This window comes from Lycium ferocissimum, unplaced genomic scaffold, assembly GCF_029784015.1.
Source record: "Lycium ferocissimum isolate CSIRO_LF1 unplaced genomic scaffold, AGI_CSIRO_Lferr_CH_V1 ctg673, whole genome shotgun sequence".
NCBI lineage: Eukaryota > Viridiplantae > Streptophyta > Magnoliopsida > Solanales > Solanaceae > Lycium > Lycium ferocissimum.
The window spans coordinates 137,452-159,454 of NW_026726477.1; the positions used below are offsets into that span (position 1 = coordinate 137,452).

Consider the following 22,003-nt stretch of genomic DNA (forward strand, 5'->3'; position numbering starts at 1 on the left):
GAGTATCCATCTAAGAGGCAATAGTAAGACCTCCCAGCCAGCCTATCCAACATCTTATCTATGAAAGGCATGGGAAAGTGGTCCTTTACAAGTTGCGATATTCCTTCCTATAGTCCGTGCTTAAACACGCCATTGAACATGAGTGGAAATCGGCTTATTCTTTGCATTAGGCACCACGCTGATACCTCTTTCTTTGGAACACATTGAATGGACTCACCCTAGTCTACAATCGGATAGACTAGCATCTAACCACTTTATGATCTCCTTTTTCACGACCTCTTGCATGACTTGGTTCCATCTCCGCTGATGTTCAACACTCGGCTTGCTGTCCTCCTCTAGCTAAATTTTATGCTCACAAATAGCCAAAGGAATACCCTGAATGTTTGCTATGGTCCAACCAATAGCACATCTATACTTGCACAAAATCTCCACTAATTGCTCAATCTGTTCCTCAGTCAGTAATGTTGAAACGATCACTGGCAATATCTTGTTCGGACCAAGGAACTCATACCTCAAGTGTGATGGGAGCTGCTTAAGCTTAAGCTTTGGTGGCTCAACAATAGAAGGCTTCTTTCGGTGGAGTAGTTCTATTTGCAAGGTCAAGATCAAGCTTTCTTGGGTGGTAAGTGTAGGAGTAGTTCTATGCGAGGTCGAATCGATCAAGCTTTCTTGGGTGGTAAGTGTAAGAACCCAGACCCTCAAGCGCATTTATAGTTTCCACGTAGCCCTCCATATCATCAGCATCAAAGTTCACCAGAACCACAGCAAGAGTTTTTCTCCCAGACTTTCTTCTTCCATTTTATGTTTGATAGCATCATCACTCCCATCAAACGAATCAATAACCGAGATACTCTCATAAGCACTTGGCAACTTCATCCCCTTGCTTGCTTGGAAAGTCACTTATTCATCATTTACTCGAAGCTTGATTTTATTCTTTTCAGAGTCCATAAGTGCTCTGCCCATAGCAAGGAAGGGTCTTCCCAAGATGATGCGAATATCTTTATCAACTTTACAATCCAGAATAACAAAATCAACAGGCAACATGAACTTACCCAATTGCACCAACACATCATCTATAACCCCAATTGGCTTCTTCATAGATCTATCCGCCATTTGTAATTGCATAGAAGTCGGTCTAGGCATTCCCAATCCGGATTGTTTGAAAATAGCAAGGGGCATTAAGTTGATACTCGCCCTATTATCACACAGAGCACGGGCGAAGGCATGAAGCCCAATATAACACGGAATGGTAAACGCCCCCAAATCTCCCTTCGACTGAATTATGGTGGAAGTAATAATCGAACTCACACGATGAGTTAAATTCATTATCTCATGTTGAAAAGACCTCTTCTTCATAAGCGGGTCTTTCACAAACTTAGCAAATCCGGGCATCTCTTTGACAGCATCTAAGAATGGAAAATTCACCGTTAACTATTTCAACTGATCATAGAACTTTTGACACTTAGCATCATCATTCTTTTTGGCCAACCCTGCGAGGAAAGGGAGGTTTTTCTTTGTACTTCTGAGTCAAGGGGCGAAGAGCCCCTTTTATCATTTGTTTCCTAGTATCAGCAGTAACATCTGGAATATCAGCAGCTTTCTCTTCAACATGGACCTCATCATCTACTATAGGTACATCAGAATGCACCTCTTCTTCCTCAATAACCGGATCTAGATCAACCGCCTTCTTGTCAGCACTTTGAAGTATTTTACCGCTTCTCGTGCTAATAGCAAAAGTACGCTCCACACCACCACCATTCTTCGGGTTTGGAATAGTATCACTAGGAAGTCCTCCTTTTCTAGCAGGATGCTGCTCTCTAGAAAGATCACGCATCTATTATTCAAGGTTTTGAATAGCCGCTGAATGAGAAACCACTGTCTCTGATAGCCCAGATAATGTTTTTTTAGTATTTGTCTGACTTTCCAACACTTTTTCAAGCATTGACTCCAGCCTCGAACTACCTTGATCATTAGACTGCCCTTTTGGTGGAATGTAAGGGTTGGAACTTCTGTTTCTGAAGTTATCGAAGTGACCATTGTTGTTGTTGTATCTACCTTGGTTCGCTCCACCATAGTTATTATTGTAGTTCCCTTGGTTGTTGTTGTTGTAGTTCCCGTGGTTGTTGTTGTATGCACCCTACCCTTGTTAAGGTCTCCAGTATCTTTGATTTGGCCCAGGAGCATCCCTTTTTGCTACATAGTCTGCATATTGAACATTCTCAACTGGCTGAGGGGGACCCTCTTGATATAGACCCTCTTGGCATTGGTACATTCCAGGTGGCATGCCAAAGGTTTCACGCAATGTCTGGGATTGGACTTTCATGAAATTTTCAGTCAAGTTGTCAAGCCGACTACAATCAGGATTGTTTTGTCCATTGCTGTTCAAAACGAGTGGAAGGTTCACCAACTTGACGTGAACAATGCGTTTTTGCAAGGTAACTTACAGGAGCAGGTGTTCATGCCTCAACCAAAAGGGAGCAGGTGTTCATGCCTCAACCAAAAGGCTATGTTAATTCTGATTTTCCTCATCATGTATGCCGCCTTAAAAAGGCTATTTATGGCCTCAAACAAGCTCCACGTGCTTGGTATGAGGCTCTCAAGTCTCATCTGAACAATATTGGGTTTGTTAAGTCTGAATCAGATGCCTCATTGTTTATCTTTAAATCCTCGGTTGTCACTGTTTATATTTTGGTGTATGTTGATGATATTCTCACACGGAATCACCCAAACTTGGTTGCACATGTCATCAACTCTTTGGCTAACAGGTTCTCTCTAAAAGATCTTGGTGAACTCAATTATTTTTTGGGGATTAAAGTTAAGCGTGTTCCCAATGGGATTATCTTATGCCAGTCTAGTTATACTCTTGAAATTCTCGCGGAAGCAGATATGACCGACTGCAAAGGGGTTGCCACACCCATGTGTTCAAGTTCACCACCCAGAGCAGCTGATGGTTCACCTCTTGCCGATGCAACTCTATATCGCCGCACTCTGGGTAAGCTGCAATACTTATCCTTCACACGTCCTGATATTTCGTTTGCGGTAAACAAGTTATCCCAGTTTCTGCACTCCCCGAGTTTGGAGCATTGGAAGGCGGTAAAAAGAGTTCTTCGATATCTCAAGTCATCAGCAACATCGTCCTTACAAATTCTCCAGCACTCGGATAAGAATTTGTGTCTGTATGCTGATGCAGACTAGGCGGGCGATCCAAGTGACAGAATCTCTACATCAGGTTATATACTCTTCTTGGGACCAAATCCTATCCGCTAGTCCTCTAAGAAGCAGCAATCAGTAGCTCGGTCTTTAACTGAAGCAGAATACAAATCAGTGGCTAATGCGCTCTCTGAGATTACGTGGGTCCAAAACTTGTTGAATGAACTACGATACCAAGTCTCACAAACGCCAAGTATTTTTTGTGACAACATTGGTGTTTCATATCTTAGAAAGAATCCAGTTTTCCACAGTAACATGAAGCACATTGCAGTGGACTTCCATTATCTCCGCAATAGTGTGCAATCAGGCAGAGTGGTTGTCAAATACCTCCCTTCTGCGGACCAAGTTGTAGACACTCTCACCAAGCCGCTGCCCAAGACTGCTTTTCTTCGGCGTTTATCCAAGTTGGGTGTAGTTGCACCACACCTAACTTGAGGGGGTGTATTAAGATAAACTCAAGATTATCAGTTTGTTAGGAATAGAGTTAGTTATCAATTGTTATTAGTTTGTTAGAAGTAAATTTAGTTTAAGTATTTGAATTAGTTTGAATAATCTATCTAATCTTATCTATAAGATTAGATTAAGTTGTTAGAGTAGTTCCTTAAATCTAGTCAAGGTAGTTGCATTTACTTGTATTTAAGTGAATGTTATCATTAATAAAATTATCCAAGTTTGCTTTTATTCTCATTCTCTTTAATAAGAATGTATCATTGGATAAGTACAATAAGAGTCCTAATACACCCTCTCAATCTGAACTGGCAGAGATGACGTTCAGATTGTCACGTAAAAGACGAAACTGAGATGAAGGTAACCCTTTCGTATAAATATCAGAAAGTTGTGAGCGAGTGGGCACATATTGAACAACAAGATCACCCTGAGAAACTTTGCACAAACATAATGAAAATCAACATCAATGTGCTTTGAGCGATCATGGAACAGTGGGTTACGTGAAATATATGTAGAACTGACATTGTCACAAAATATACGAACTGGTTGACGCAGATAAAGACCAAGATCACAAAGTATATGACGAATCCAAGTGGTCTCAGCAACAGTATAAGCATGAAATTATAGCCATTTGCCTTACAAAGTAACAATGCCTAAAAGTCACTTTACTAGGTAATTTGCTTAACTTGAGTGACCATATGAAGAATTGACTCAGTATTAATATGTAATCTTGCAAAACACTATGGGAGTGGAATGGGGTGGGGAGTGGGGGTTCGGGGGTAGCGGGGGGTTGGATGATCAAGGGGTGGGGGATGGGTGGGTGGGGAAGAGACAATAAACTTGAATGTCAGTTATGGAACTTGTTTCTCTGCTTCCATTGGAGATGATGGCTTTTTTTTCATTCTTAAGGAACATTCTTAAGAATATGTTTTTCAAAACAATTTGATCAATCGAACATGAAAAAATTGGAAACACCGAACACACTCTATAGCTTAACAAAGGCCTGAAAATTGGAAATGGAATAGAAGTCATGAGTCAGCATAATGAAGATGGAAGACAAGATTCACGAAGGCTCTCCAACAGCTAGTGGTCAAATGGAAATATTTAATAAGATACTGAACAAGGAGATCAAGTATAAATTGAAAGAATTTCAAGATACTCTGAGAGAAATTGTCCATAATAATTTGTATATCTACTCAGTAAGAAAGAGTTCTCGTTAACTGGAAAAAAAAATAACATAATCATATAATACTAAAAGTGAGAAGCCCCAAAGTGAAAAGTTAGATTACCATAACGCCCATAAAATGTTAAACGACTTTATCGCCCCTCATTTAACACTACTCTTATTATATTTTTTGTAACAAAAAGTAAAAGTATCTCATAATAAAATCATTCATAATTGATATACTCCTAATAATCACTATAATAATGTAGATGAAACTCTGTCACTTCTTGTCATTAGTATTAGAAGTAAGAAAACTTGAAGAGTCACACATAAAGTATGAATAATGGCAGGGCTACAGAAAATGAAGAAGAAAACGGCAGCAACCTTCAAATTGTAAAAAGTGGAGCAATTATTATTGAAACAAAACGGCAGTGATGTTAATGAATTAACTATGTTATAAATGTGGAAGAAAACCAACAGATACACTATTAAGTGCATTTTGAAACCAATTGAAATATTCAGTTCCCCTAAACAAATTGCAAATTTAATTAGACCAATCTATTTTCCTCCTGCAGGCTACGACACATATATCAACGCTGCAGCAAATCAAGTAAGTTCTTTTTCTTTGTGCACTTTCTAACAGCATGAATGTAACTGTATATTTTTTACTTTTAAAAACTATATCATACCTTCAACATCAATGTACAAAAATTTAAATTAGAGTTTTGACATTTTCCAACGTTTTAATTTTTCTACTAGATGATATCTAAATATATTTCATGGGCTAAAATACAACTGCATCAAAATGACACGTTCCTTCTATTTTCCATCAATTATTGACAAAATTCAAAATTTCAAACTCTTTGTTTTTTGTATATTGTTGTCCAGTGATAAAAGTTAAATTGCAAGGAAGCATGCTAGCTTTATTCCTGCGTGGTGAGTTATTTTACTAATATAATTTCTCAATTTACTCTATGTATGACTTCATTTTTCATATTGGTTCCTCTATTATATATGGATGTAGATGCAAGGACAAAATCGACCAATTAGAAGATTCTCAATTTTGACAAATAATATCAGGTATTTCTTTTTACTAATCTCTTTTGGTAGGAAAAAGCAGATTCTTCTATATATATTTGAGTTAAGAAATTAAAATTAAATCCTTTTTATGCAAATTTAAAAAGAAAACATAAAAACATACCCAATTTGAGAGATATACAACAAGCTTTTTTAAGAGAAAGTTATATACCAATTCAAACCAATTAGAAATATTTGAGTTGATAGAAGAATCTCTTTTTTTTTGCTGGTATGATTCTTTTTTCAAGTATATGTCCTTTAATAAAGGGTACATACGCAACACACGTGACGATATATATATATCATCATATAATACTATATTATAAGTGTGAACTCTTTAAGTTTAATGTTAATTATTAAAAAAAAAAAATCGATGTACCGTTTTACTCTTTCCCAAAAATTGAAAAACAACTTCTATTAATAAATATAATATGACACAAAGGACGCGAGAAAAAGTAACAAATGGTTTTAGTGGTCGAAGTACATTTGTAAAGGAAAGTCAAGTAGTGTAATCAAGCAGACTCCTTGTTGGTTAAACCCCTAATATTACTAGAATATTCATTGTGTTTGGTATGAAACTGTTGTCAGATGGTCAATTTTATGTGGTGTTTCAAATTTGCCTTTTATTTCCCTTTATCTTTTATGCACTATATTTAGTATGAAGTTATTGTCAGATAGTCAATTTTGTGGGGCATTTCACATCAATCTTTTAATTTGATTTTCATTTTTCTTCCTTCCCGTTGGCAATTTTTTTTTGGTTTTTGGTTTTTTTAATGTTTGATAAAAATGTTTCTTCTTGCAGTTATTTCATCGTCTGTAGCTTGCATAATTGCAGTTTTGTCTCTTGAGTGCTAGGTAAACCTGTTATCCGGTTTGAACCGGACCGGACCGGTAACCGGTTAACAAACCGGCCGGTTTCCAGTTTAACCGGTTCCGGTTTACCGGTTAAAAAATCAAAACCGGACCGGTCCGGTTCGAAACTGTCCAAAACCTTTTTATTTTTTTTATTTTTTGTATAGTATATATATATATATATATATATATATATATTATAGTATTTATTAGTATATTGTAGGTATATTTACATATGTAATATAAGTTTATAAGTAAAGTTTATATATTTACTGACTAACAAGAATATTAAAGATATACGTATATATATATTAAGTTATATGCTTAAGTTATACTACATATATCTAAAATATACTAAGAATATACTTATATATATCAATATACTTAGGTTATATATATATATATATATATATATATATATATATATATAGTTATATGTATACTATACATACTTATAACTTGTATATATATATGTTTAAGTTATATGTATACTATATATACTTATATATATATATATATATATATATATATATATATATATATATATATATATATATATATATATAGTGTGTGTGTGTGTGTGTGTTTAAGTTATATGTACACTTATAACTTAAGTTATTTATAGCTTAAGTTTTTTCTAAGTTTATAAATTCGTATTTTATAAATTAAGTATATTTATATTATAAGTATATTTTAGTTATTTTTCAAGTATATAACTTTCTAGTTTTTAATTTAAGTAGATGTATATTCTTAGTATATTTTAGGTATATTCTAACTTAATATAAGTAAAAATATGAACACAAGTAAATAGAAGAAAGCTCAATGAGCCATATATTTTATTCATTCTTGGATAACATTTATTTACAAGTGGTAGTTTTTTTTAACGTGCAAATAATACATGAGTTGCAAAGAAATAGTAGAATAATAAAATCACCAATTGTCAATCATTTGGTTAATTTCCCCCTTATCATATTCGGCCACGGAGATATCTTCAAAATCTTCCATTTGGTCCGCTCCACTTGCTATCAAATCTTCAATCTCTTCCTCTTCGCCTTCCACCGCTTCTAAGTTTTGGTTGCGTCGCTCCGATCTAATCCAATCGCGAATGCACACTAGTACTTGCAAGCTAAATCCGGATAATGAGTGTCTATGGTCTCCAATTTGTTGTCTTCCTTGGCTAAATGCACTCTCTGAAGCCACGATTGATATTTGAACCATAAGGATATCTCGAGCCATTCTTGAAAGTACTGGATGACTTGCCTTGTATTTCTTCCACCATGCTAAGACGTCCAAATCATCTAGTTCCTTGATATCCATATTTGGCTACATCAAATAAAAGCGATATTCATCAAAGTTTGCATTATGAGAAGGAGTTGGATGTGAATGTAAAACTTTTAAATGCGACAAACCCGACAAGCCCTTTTTGCTACTTTGAGAAGTAGTAGGGCGTGGAGCAACGGATGTAGCATTTTCTTCCAAATTAGAATAATGACTAAAAACTTTTCCAAACTCCGCATCAATCGCGAGCTCGGCGTCAGCTAAAGATGGTTCAACTTCCTCTTCAATCTCTAAAAAGGTATAAATTTGACCAACCAATGCTCTAGTATAAGACATTTTTAAATAAGGATTTAAAAGAAAACCCAATATAAATAAAGTTGGGATGGGAAAAAAATACTTCTTAAATTTTGTTGTCATATTAAAAATAGCCGCTTGATAACCGGATTTATTTTCATACTCTTGTAAAACTCTAGCTATTTTCTCTAAGTAGGCTAAAATTCGATTACCGTGGGATAGAATTGTTTAGAAAAAGCAAGAGTTGCATTATAAAAAATTTCTAAGAGTTCAACACATTCCTTAACATCTTCCCAATCCGTAAAATTTAACCAATCATTATTATTAATATTATATTTGTTGTGAACTTGTTGTATGGGAATCCTATACTCATATGCTTGTTGTAGCATAATGTAAGTGTAGTTCCACCTAGTCTCAATTTCTACTTGAATTTTCCTAGATCTAAGGTTATTTTCCACACAAGAATTCTGAAAATCTCTAAGTCTTCCCCTATTAGCATTACAAAAAAAAAAACGCAACCGCATCTCTAACTTTTTGAATAGAATCTTCAAAACACACAAGACCATCTTTAACAATTAAGTTTAAAATGTGACAACTACATCTCACATGAAAAATATTTTTTAGCGGAGGGTTTAATTCCCTTTTTAAAAGACCAACCGCCTTTGTATTATTAGAAGCATTATCTAAAGCAATACAAAGTGTTTTTCTATAAATGTTAAAAAATCTCATAATAGTAGACATTGAATCCGCTAAAAAATTTTCATCGTGACGACCTTTCCCTTCATCATATAAAAAAGCTAATTCTTTTTTGCATAACCCAATTATCATCAATCCAATGACATGTAATAGCAAAAAAATCTAACTTGTTAAGACTAAGACCCAAATCAGCGATAAGAGAAACATTACAATTTAAAGAATTAAATACATGGCGCAAATAAAATCTATATTTTTTATACAAATCTATAACATCCGCTCTACAAGTACTTCTAGGAATACCCTCAATAACGGATTATAACAATGTTGAATGTAAGTAACAAACCCCAAACCCGAAGGAAAGGAAAATGGTAAACAATCATAAGCTATCATTTTAGCTATTTCTACACGCTCTTTTTTCTTGTCATACTTAAAAATTCTTAGGTTCGTGGGTCTATCGTCATTTGAATACCCCCCACATTTGAACCCGTTTGCTCTCCCCAAACATCCATATATTTCTTTCTCATATGACTATTTAATGTACCCGTTCCACCATCCTTACTAGTTCCTTGCCTAAAAGCAAATACTTGTCTACATATGTTACATTTAGCTGTTTGACTTTCCTTATCCTTAGTCATAAAATTCCAAATTTTAGCGGTTGGCTTACGAGTTCTAGGCGGTTTGTCTTGTGTATGTGATTGTGCATACATGTATCTCTATGAGATTTTCGGGGCTTGTGTTTCATCATCATCATCAATTTTATTAAGTAAAGTGTCGGTATAATGTTGTTGCATTGCCTCATGATCTAAAAGTGGATTATTTCCACCAACATCAATACCTAAATTAGGTGTTTCTTCCACAAATGTTTTCTCATTAAACCCTTTTAACAATACCACTACTACCGCACCATGTCTAAATCTCTTCGCCATTATTAAATAGAATTAATTTAAATCACAAGAAAATAAATTGCAACAAATTAAATTGCTAGAATTAAATTGCGTAAATTAAATTTTAAAAAATAAAGATAGAGTTTGAACGAAGGTACCAAATTGCCGGACTAATTTCCAACAAAGTGAAGGCGGCTAGAATTGCAAATCCACCAAAGCTACTTCGGATTGTTACAAAATCACCAACTCCACCAACAATATTATAATTGCAAAATTAATAATTGAAACTATAATAAGACTTTATAATATTTAATTGAGAGAAATTTAAAGTGGCTAATTGTTGCAAAGTAACTATAATTGAGAGATTGAGAGAAAGAGAAGAGTGAATTGGTGTGGATTAAAATGGAATTGGAGAGGGGTTTATATCGGGGTGGCGAATGGGTTAAAGTGTTAAAAAAAAAAAAGTTTGGGGGGTTGGGGGGGCCAAAATGGGGGTTTGGCACCGTTTGGCAACGACCATTTTTGCAAATGGACCGTTGGCCATCGGTCCAACCCACAGCCCAAGGGCTACATTTAAAAAAAATAATAATAATAATTCGACTGGTTTAACCGGTTTAATCGGTCCGGTTCCAGTTTAACCGGTTTCGGTCCCAAAAAAATTGAAATCGGACCGGTATATATTAAACGGTTGGCGGAACGTAAAGGTTCTCTTTATTCGATTTCCGGTGCAGTTACCGGTTTGAACCAGTTAACTTGAACCGATTGACGGGCTTAGTGCTAGAGATGAAGTGTAGAATTTAAGTTCAATGTGCATCTTATTGAGATGCCTTTTGACAATTTATTACATGGGCCATCTCATCACCATTAACTGGTTTTTTTTTTTGTAAAGTTATTTGCTTCTTCCTATTTATCTTTTTATTTGTAGGTTCTTGAATTTAAGAATTATTTCTACATGATATTCCCTCATATTTTCTTGACACTAAGATTAAGAAAAGAGTTAGATATTTTTCCGATGTAATTTACTTGTAGGTAGATATAACCTTGTTTGAAGAAATAAACTGCAATATTATTATCTGATAATGTTCTTATAGATGCATGTTGATCGTGTAGACTTTTAAAGCGTACCAATATATAAATTTAGATTTTTCATATTTTTTATACTTTATTGATAAAAGTACTTTTCTAGCTTTCTACACTTAAGAAAATTCACATTGAGTCAAAAGCAATTTCCAATATGCTTATGCTTTACGATGACAATAAGTATCAGTATATATCAGTTATATCATTTAAACACTGACTAGTATGGGATACACGTGCAACACACGTGTCCAAATACTAGTTTATATATAACAGTCAAACATTATCTATACTCATCCATGAGAGAAAGTACCCACTGTCTAGGGTAAAAGGTTAGGCAGCGTGATTGTTTGTGGTGAGCAAGTAAACTAAAAATTTCAATTGCGATTTACTTGCGAAATATAATATGAGATTTTATGAATTTTTCTCTCCTAAAATCTTATGGAGATTTTCCAATTTGTTTGTGAGATTTTTCATAGGAACTTTATCGCGGATTTGTCCAAAAATATCCCTTTTCTCAACAAAATACCGCTAAAAAATTTCTGCCAATTTATTTGGAGTATTTCATGGAGAATTAATTGCGGATATTTCCATAAAAAGTTCTTTTGTTCACAAATTTTTAACAAAATTTTCTCGCGAATTTTTAGTATTTGTTGAAAAATTCAAAAGTAATAGTTACATACCGACTCAAAGTCTCTAGGTGACTTACCTAAGTATTCTAAATCCCCGTCTATCTTATTAAGGGATTTTTAAGTCGAGGAAGTTATATATATTGTTGTTCGACACTAATTTAATACATATGTTCAGCTTCAGCTCCACTAATCTTAATTACAAGTTGTAGCCAATAAAGTATAACATTTGTTAAAAAAGAAGAAAGACCCATTATGGCCCATTGTCGCTGCCCAGTTCCACCACCCAAACAATTCCACCTTTCTAAAAAATGTAACAACCTCAAATTTACAAACTTAGAACGCAATTCCACCACATGTGTATACATTTTCAAAACACCCCTCCTAATCCTCACTTGTTAAACAAAAAAAAATCAGTAAAAATATTTTCTCAAACTCCACGCTATTGAATTCTCAAACCTTCTATTAACGCCCTACTTCATCAATACCATTTCAATGCACATGATCCTCTATAGATCTGGGAAAAAAATTATAACTTATTTAGCTAAAAGAAACAACATCAGTGTGTTTGTGAGAGAGAAGATAACTAGAATATACGACATAAACATATGCTATACGGTAAAAATACACCTCATAGATATTGTGTATATAACATTGTACAAGGCATAAAGTGTATAAATGGTGTATATATAATGTATATCGTATTAATACATAATTGATACAGTGTATCTACATAGTATATAAATATTATATACACCTGTGTCAATATCTACCGTAGCGACTGTAATCGTTGACGCCGTCTTTCTTTTCTATTATATGTGTATATTAAATGTATAATAAATGAATAATCAGAGTGTAATGTATATGTACTAACTATACGCATATTATATAGTTATTATACACTACTAATGAAGGAACACCGAAATTGAAGAAGGATTAACAAACAAGAAGGATTAGCAAACATGTACGGGAAAAAAGTCTCCTCTCCTACGGTGATCATATTCTTCCTCCGTTTTTATTCTTCTCTTAAAATCCCTTCAAAAGAAAATGTCATGCAATACAAGATCTGAATAAGAGGCAATCAACAAAGAATGAAAACGACCACCGCCGAATTCTTGTCAGAAAGCTTTAACCTGAGAAAAAACACTTCACATCTAAATTTTGGGTGAAGGAGGATGAGAAAGTGATGAAGAAAAAGGAGGAAGATGATGAGGAGAAGTATATGTGGAGAGAAAAAAAGAAAAAATAACAGAAAAGACTGCGTGGTGGTGATTGGTCGACATCGAGAGAAATAAAAAAATAAAAAAAAATAAAAGGAAAAATAACGGAAATGGCGGTGTGGTGGTGATTGTCGATGAATTTGAAGAAGAGAGATGATGGAAAGAAAGGAAGAGGTGTGGGATAGAGAAAAATTGGGAGAGGCGGCTGCGAGAAGATGGAACATGAAATTTTAGAATTTACTTTTGATATTATTTTACCTTTTAATAATAAACCAAGTAATATAGAAAAAGTTGGGCCTAAATATGGTATTTTTTATTTTTAGTTGTCACTCAATGTAGTTATCCCCTTTAAATTTGCAAATAATAATTATCCGTGAACATTTTCCCTGCGAATTGTTTGCAAGAAAATCTACAAGAAACTCCATTATTACCTGTATATTTTCTTGTATAATCCCAAAAAAAAAAAAAATGTCATGTAATAAGCATTTTGCTTGTAGTGAGAAGTCTAAGTTGTTTCGGGGTGATGTGTCACGTCCCAAAATTCATGAATCAACGTGACCGACTCTACCCACACCAAGCGAACCAACCCATATGATCTAGCCCAAAGATCATTCAGTCCATTACATATAGAATGCCAAAATTATATGCAACATCATCAATGTTTCTTTCATGCATGTTGTAATTATACAACAACTAAAATTCAAATTCGGGATCAACATGGTTATTGCAACATAATTGAGGTAGAACCTGATGGTGAGCTATGGTACCATAATATCAAACAATTTCCAAAAAAGAAGAATATCTTGGGCACACCAATGGAGATCAAAAAAGAACTATTAGGCGACTCGCACAAGGTTTCTTTTAAGCAACGTAGTTTGATACAAGAGAACTCTAGATTTAAACTTTCTAAGATGTGTTGATGCTCAAGAACCTCAAATTAGCATGAATGAGGAGAATACTAGGGCATGTGGGCCATACATGAATGAGGAGAATTTTCCATTTGGAGAAGGCATCCAAACAAGATTATCCGATAAATTCATATCTCCCATAGGAATGACCAGAATAAGTTCAACAAGATATTCTGGAAGTTCTTAAGTTAAAGAAATGAAAAGATTTGACCAAAGTCAACAATGGAGGTTAACTAATATGAACCGGAGTTTCGTTAGAATCATACGGTTCGAAACGTGATTTAAGACTTAGTTGGATAGTTTGGACGAACCTTGATGGGCTGGGGAGTGATTTGGACACTTGAGTTGCATTCTAGCATAATGGAAGTTAAGAGTTGACCACGGTCAAAGAGTTAACTAAATGAGATCGGATTCATGATTGGAAAGTTCCAACATTTTTATGTGATGATTTTGGACTTGTCCGCAATTTTGGTGAGATTTCGATGGGTTTTAGAGATAAATTTGAATTGTATCACGCTCGTATTTGATATTTCAGCATAATTTCTTTGGGCATAAAGGATAACACATTGAAAAAATAACTTTAAATTGTGTTTTGATTGAACCATTAAGTCTGTATCGTGATTCAGAACTATATCAACAAGAATCGTCGAACTTCAAGGTCGTATGAAGAAGTTATGGTCCTTTTAGCGTGGACAACTGTTGCTGGTGCATTGGAAGTACGAAAGTGAGGTCCGAACCTGCGACCTTGCAAGTGCGAGAACAGGACCATAAGTGAGAAACTTGGACTGGCGCGATGTGTGGGTCGCACGTGCTAAGGCCTGAGTGGTTAATAATTTCAGACTAAGTTTCATTCATTCAAAATCTATTTTTTAGAGTTCTAGAGCCCTAATTTGGGCCATATTTGTGGCACTTTTCTCATTTCGAAGAGAGGCTAAAATTCGAATCTTTATTTTTATGACTCCCCGTGATTACTTCAAGTTATTAACGTTTTATTCACAATTTGATTGGGGAAAATTTGGATTTTGGGCCCTAAAGTTAGGAGAAGGAAAAATCTTCATTTGGGGATCAATTCATGGATGAAATTAAGTGGTTTCTTGATCTAGGCTATATAATTTATGGGTAAACCGATTTTCAAATAAAATTCCAATTTTTCCTTGAGTACGGATTATTACTATAGTAATATGGGTATCGCTGGACTCATTTAACCTCGTAGAGTACTATTTAGACTAGATTGAACTCTTTGGTGTATTCGGACGTGGTAGAGCTTCCGAATAACTTAAGCTTTGCTCAAATCGAGATTTGGAGCATTCGAAGGCACTCCAAAAAGTGAAGGGTTGATTGTGTTTCGTTAGCTCCGCTTCAAGGTATGTTAAGGCTTTCCTAGACTTTGTTTGAGGGACAGTTTCGATAAGTAGAGATTAAAAATGATAACAATAAGGAGTAAGAGCGTAAGAAGGAGGTCTCATACGCACGATAAGGAGTAAGAGCGTAAGAAGGAGGTCTCATATGCATGATATGACGGACATTGGTACGAGTAACGGTGTAGTTTGAGGGACAGTTTCGATAAGTGGAAATTAAAAATGATAACGATAAGGGGTAAGAGCGTAAGAAGGAGGTCTCATACGCATGATATGACGGACATTGGTACGAGTAACGGTGTCATGTATGGGAAATTATGTAATTATGTAGTTACGGATTGATATCCAATAATTCTAAAGTATGTGGGCATTAGTTGGTAATTAATCGACTTAATGTACCTGTTATGTATCACTCCATTAAACCCGTTTACTCGTGATAATCGATCTACATATGTATTTATGCAAGGTTTATGGTTATATTAAAATGCATTTGATATTCATGCTTATATGATCATCCATATCCATATTTGATGATGGTTCATGTGGTTTGACTCGGTGTGATCTTTGGATCGATTTGGTTGGAGTAATATGCCCAAGGGAACTGGTTTTGGCGGGTTTGTGATATGTCGAAGAGAAAGGGTTTCGAGGGATGTGTATGTCGAAGGGAAATGGTCAGGGCGGATGTGTGTACGCCGAAAGGAAATAGTTCTGGTAGTATATGGATCTCGCGAGTCCCCTATGGGTCACGTCTCCCATATAGTCCCCTGGACCTCTGTGTATATACAAGTTATGGAAAGTAAAAGGCCTTGAATGATGTTTCATTGCATTGCATGACATATCCTTAATGATTACCTGATTTACTTGACTATTTGATATTTGTCTTTACTAGATAATGAATTTATCTTCTACACTGTTATTGAACGATCCAAAGTAAGGTAAGCCAGATCAGGTTAAAATAAGAGTTTTCTTATCAACGTCATCACTATTTCTTAGTTGTCGGTCTATGAGATATACTGCGTACACGTGCTTTCCATACCCATACTACTTGTGCAACACTATTTTTGGTGCAGACTTAGATCTGAGTTCGAGTAGACTTTATGGGTTGTGTGAGTTCGATATTGTTGATTCCGGAGATTAGGGGTGAGCTGCCTGGCTGATCTGCAGTGCCAGTCTGCTTCTGTCTTTCTTTACTCTTTTTGTCTTCCTTACATTTCAGACAATGTATTGGTCATTTTAGACTTGCATTATCACTCTTAGTGTCTCTTGTACACATGCCACCAGTCTTGAGTGATATTTTGTATTTCTGCACTTCGTTTATAAGTAAAAGAATTGATCTTTAATATATTCATGTTATCACTTTAATTTCTGCATAAATAACTTTAATAAATTGGATGTTAATCGATTTTGGCTTATCTACCCGGTGAGGGTAACTGCCTTCACCACTTATAAATTTTGGCCGTAGCAATGTCAGACTAGCCAAAAGAGTTAAAGTTGTGGCTTAAAAGACTAAGGTAGCAATTGGTAAAACCAAGGTTATAGGCTAGGAAGATCAAATTCAGTTATACGAATAAGCACAACACATGAAGTGAATGTCATATGTTCAAGCAATAACGTATCTTCTACACTTTACTAAGTCGCAAAGACAAAAAAGATGAAGGTTAGTCATTTAACCTCTAAAGTGTTGTGTTAACGGAATTGACTCTTCCTATTAAGAAAATTGACACAATAAAGTTGTTTTCTTAATTTGCTTTAGGGAATGGTTCGTTACTTGCAATCCGCCTCAAAATGCTAAACTCCTTACAAGACATACAAATGAGCGTTTTTTACCTAAATACCTATGATAATCCCGAAAAGTCATTCAAGTTAGAGAATCTCTCCCTCGAAGCTGCTGCAAAAGGAAGCCTAACGAAGAATAAAGAGATTTACTAAGCAATCACGTGAAAGTTTGGATGACAACCGTTCGGCTCTCCACGTAATAATAATACAATATTTTTGTGAAGATGAGACTAGGGTGTATATGAAATTTCATTACCTAATGATATTTAAATATGCAACCAAAAAAGAGCTCATAGTTGAAGGAAAGGGTGTATATTAGTGTCAATCAGTGTTTTAAAAGGCAGTTTTTGGACTCGCCTCAGGGCGGGGCACTGGCAAAACGCCTCGGGGCTTACACCCTAAGCACCTGACTGCACGCCCTAAATACGCCTAACGCCCAACGCTCGGGGCTCGCCTAATAGTTCTTACATAAATTATGTGTCAAATTCCTTAATTTAACATTGTTGACCCTCATAATTCTTTAATAAAATGATGTTTAATAGTTTTTTCATCTACATAAATAAGAAGATTGAGAGTAACTCAAATAACAAGCCCTAGTATTGCATACTTAGGAGCCGTTTGGACATGATTTGAAATCATGGTTTGAAACCATAGTTTGGAATTATGGTTTGAAACCATGTTTGGACATGCAATTTGGATATCTTAAGTTGTATTTTCTTTTCCACAAGTTGTGAAAACTATCAAAACATTTCCAATTCTTATACAATCTTACCAAATGAGCAAGTCACAGTTCATAACAAAATTAATACGCTACTAGAAGGCCTTTCTAAAAAATACAACATCAATTGATCAAACTTTAGTTTAATAAAAACGAAAATTTAACATGAATATTAATGAGGTTGGTAGACATAAATAAAGGTTGGTGGAAGTTAATGAAGTTGGTAAATGGTTGGTGGGAGTAATTGTTAAAAATATCTACCAACTTATGGGTCTTTTTTTTATAAAATATAAACTTATGGGTCAAATTTTATATTTAAAATTTTTGAAACCATGGTTTGAAATCCCAAATCATGCCTATTTGGATGATTTGTGAGATGAAATGCACGTCCAACCGCTGGTTTCATCTCATGATTTCAAACCGCATGTCCAAATGCCTACTTACTAATTGGGAACATCATGAGGGTGAATAACAATTAGCATTTATTTTAAAATAGATAGACGAATTTTACATCTTCACTTATCATTGGTCTTCATGTTTTTTTCTTATGTCTCAAAATTATTATATTTTAATTATTTCATTATTTGAAAGTAATTTTGGTTTTATTCTTGAAGGAGTGATGTTTTAATTATAATATAAATAATGTCTATTGATTATTTTCTTTCAGAGAGGTAAATTGCATAGTATGATAGTAATGTATTTTAAGAGATTGTGATTCTTTTATTGTTTGAAAGTAAGATGTTAGAGTTGATTTGCATCCCATAATAACTTTATATCATTACATTATTTATACTGATAAAATCACATTAGGAGTTTATTTTCTATGAGTTTCTTTAATGTTTTAAAACTATTAATGTATTTTTTATATATACTTTTTGTGTTATTATACTATTTTACTATATTATAAATTAAATAGTTAAAGATTAGTGAGGCTTACATCTTGCTCCTTGCTAAGTAAAATACATCGCCTCATGCCCCCGTCTTTTAAAACATTGGTGTCAACTTGTATAAAGGAATTGACCTAAATTAGGCCCAAGAAGCCCAATAGAAAACCAAGCCCTCATTTTGTGGAATCCACTCACCGTCTTCTTGTTTTACCACCCAAAACGGCGCCGTATTGATCCCCGTTTTAGGGTCAAATTGAAATTTCAAAACAACATGGAAAGTAAATCCAACTAGTAAACATAAATAATAAGTTTTTAATTATAAAGAACAAAAAATTCGAGAAAGACCATAAAAAAACACAAACACAACACAAGATAGTCTAATCTTATTCCTCTTTCCTGAACTCCTGCGGCGTAGATCCGAGGAGTTTCAGACAAAAACAACACTCTTTACAAACCCTAATACACTCTCTCTTTCAGATCTTTTTCCTCATCTCTAATCAAGTAAGTTATTTGCTTTTTTCTCTCTCTTTTTATGTGTTTCTTGTAATCTTTGTTTTTTATTTTTATTTTTTATTCAAGTTTGAATCTTGATGACTGATTCTTGGTCTGAGTTCGTTTCTACATATGGGTTTTGAGTTATGTAGTTGTTTCTGTTGGCCGGATGACTCTTTTGTATAGTTTTTGATAGAGATCTGTTTGATATGATTTTCTTGATTGTAAAAAGATTATCGTTGTTAATTTATCTGTTAGGAATATCCTAATCCATGTATTAAAAACCTGTTTAGTAAGTATTGTGCAAAAGGGCTATCTTTGAAAGGAATAAAGGGGTGGTTAGTAGGTCTACTCAATTGTTTTGATGCAATAGGTTCTTTACGTTTGCTCATTGGAAAATATACTGGCTAATTGGGTATTTATTACGTATAAGAAGTAAATCTGGGGATTATAGTGCCTTGCTCTGGCATCTGTTGTTTGTGTTTCATGTAAAGTTTTACATGCTTTCCATCATTAGCTTGTTGGTGTTGTATTTATATTCTGGGAATCCTTATCATCTTTTGGTATTGTACAATAGGTTCTGTTAAGAATGTATTTCATGTGTTTTTTTTCTTTCTGTGCTTTGTGCTTCTTTTAAGAAAGAAAAAATGCATTCTGTTGTGGCCTCCTCCCCTTTCAATATTAGAGAGGAAGAAGAGATGATATTATTGCTACTACAATTATTGACATCTGTGATATTTTCAGAGTAAGGTTTTGATTTTTCCTTTTTATTAAGTTCATATGAGTAATATCATTTTTTTTGGCTTAGTCATGGCTGGCTTAACACCGGAAGGTTCTCAGTTTGATGCTCGTCAATTTGATGCCAAAATGACTGAGCTGTAAGTTGTTTGCTCTGATTTCTTTATCAATTGGGTTTTAATATGGCAGCAGAAACTACACTTGCGTTTTATTTCTTCCTTAGTTGCTTTAGCTATAAATTATCTCTTGTGCTTACTCATTTTATTTTCAAATTTTTGGATATTTGATATGCTGAAACAGGCTTGGCACTGAACAACAGGAGTTTTTTACATCATATGATGAGGTTTATGACAGTTTCGATGCTATGGGCTTGCAAGAAAACCTTCTTAGGGGCATCTATGCTTATGGTAAATGCACTTCTTAATAAGCACATGTGGTTTTCCTCCCCATTGTTAGATTTAGCAGGGCATTGAACTTCTTTAATTGCTTGAAGGTTTTGAGAAGCCATCTGCTATCCAGCAAAGGGGTATTGTTCCTTTTTGCAAGGGTCTTGATGTAATCCAACAGGCACAATCTGGAACGGGAAAGACAGCAACTTTCTGCTCTGGAATTCTCCAGCAGCTTGATTACAGCTTAGTGGAATGTCAGGCCCTGGTTCTGGCTCCAACCCGTGAGCTCGCCCAACAGATTGAGAAGGTTATGCGAGCACTTGGTGACTATCTTGGTGTGAAGGTTCATGCTTGTGTAGGAGGTACCAGTGTCCGTGAGGATCAGCGTATCCTTCAAAGTGGTGTTCATGTGGTGGTTGGTACTCCTGGACGTGTCTTTGACATGTTGCGCAGGCAGTCTCTTCGCCCTGACCACATCAAGATGTTTGTTCTCGATGAAGCTGATGAAATGCTGTCAAGAGGTTTCAAGGATCAGGTACCCCTTTTCTCTTTTGATTTTTTCCTTCTGCTGGAATTTTCTTATTTATTAGGTTTATGTATTGGGATTTTGGAAGTAGTGCACGAATATGGGGCTACTTTTTTTTTTTTTTTTTTTTTTTTTGGGGTTGGGGGGAGTGGGTGGGGGTGATTAAAGTATTTGTATGCATCTTTTCCTAGTCATATGTTAGGTTTGTAAAAAATTTATGTGCTACTAACTTCTTTATGGGAGTTCTATCTATTCTTGTCATTATTTGCCATATTATGTTTTAATGACTTTGCTGGTTCTTTGACCGTATTTCCCTGTAGTATCTCCATTGGGCCTAACCTATAAGCTGATTTATTGCTCCTAAAGCTCACAAATAGTGTCTTATTTAAAAGTTATCTCATTATTTTCCAGATTTATGATATTTTCCAACTGCTGCCACCCAAGATTCAAGTTGGTGTTTTCTCTGCCACAATGCCTCCAGAGGCCCTTGAAATTACTAGGAAGTTCATGAACAAGCCTGTGAGGATTCTCGTGAAGCGTGATGAGCTCACTCTTGAAGGTATCAAGCAATTTCATGTCAATGTTGAAAAGGAAGAGTGGAAACTTGAAACTCTTTGCGATCTCTACGAGACCTTAGCCATCACCCAGAGTGTCATCTTTGTGAACACCAGGCGCAAGGTTGATTGGCTAACTGATAAAATGCGCAGCCGTGATCACACAGTGTCTGCAACTCATGGAGACATGGACCAGAACACTAGAGATATCATTATGCGAGAGTTCCGATCTGGGTCATCTCGTGTGCTCATCACTACTGATCTTCTGGCACGTGGTATTGACGTGCAGCAAGTGTCCCTTGTGATTAACTATGACCTACCTACTCAGCCAGAAAACTACCTGCATCGTATTGGTCGTAGTGGACGATTTGGAAGGAAGGGTGTTGCTATCAACTTTGTCACAAAGGATGATGAAAGGATGCTTTTTGACATTCAGAAGTTTTACAATGTTGTGATTGAGGAGCTGCCAGCCAATGTGGCCGATCTCCTTTGAGGCGGTTTTGGTTCTGTGAGGTGAATTAATCCTTACATTAAGTAATTTAATATTTTATTCTTAGGTTAGTTAGAATTGGGAAATGCAGTTGCCGTGGTTTGCCATGGAACCTGTAGTTTTCCAATTTGGTTGGACTTATCTACTATTGCAAATTTTGTTGGGTTGTCTTTTTGTTTTGGAAGTCCACAACTACTCCAGGTTTTGGATGTTTTACGGATTTATTTTATTGAGTTTAACTCTTGGCCTTGCTTTTTTGTTGTTGTATGAGGAAGGCTTTTGGAGGCAATTTTGTTCATCAGTATTGTGTGATCGTTTCTCTTCGTGATGCGTTATAT

At 35.1% G+C, this 22,003-nt stretch overlaps 2 protein-coding genes across 2 annotated transcripts; one reads left to right on the forward strand and one right to left on the reverse strand.

The window, feature by feature from the left end:
* Window positions 1-900: 900 nt before the first annotated feature.
* LOC132045471 (uncharacterized) lies at window positions 901-1,392 on the reverse strand. The gene has a single exon (XM_059436067.1). The coding sequence runs from the start codon at window positions 1,390-1,392 to the stop codon at window positions 901-903; it is 492 nt and encodes a 163-aa protein (XP_059292050.1).
* Window positions 1,393-18,766: 17,374 nt separating this feature from the next.
* LOC132045473 (eukaryotic initiation factor 4A-2) lies at window positions 18,767-21,988 on the forward strand. The gene is made up of 5 exons (XM_059436071.1): window positions 18,767-18,977; window positions 19,777-19,846; window positions 20,007-20,113; window positions 20,200-20,630; window positions 21,033-21,988. The coding sequence occupies exons 2-5, from the start codon at window positions 19,779-19,781 to the stop codon at window positions 21,666-21,668; spliced, it is 1,242 nt and encodes a 413-aa protein (XP_059292054.1). The 5' UTR covers window positions 18,767-18,977; window positions 19,777-19,778; the 3' UTR covers window positions 21,669-21,988.
* The last annotated feature ends 15 nt before the right edge of the window (window positions 21,989-22,003 follow it).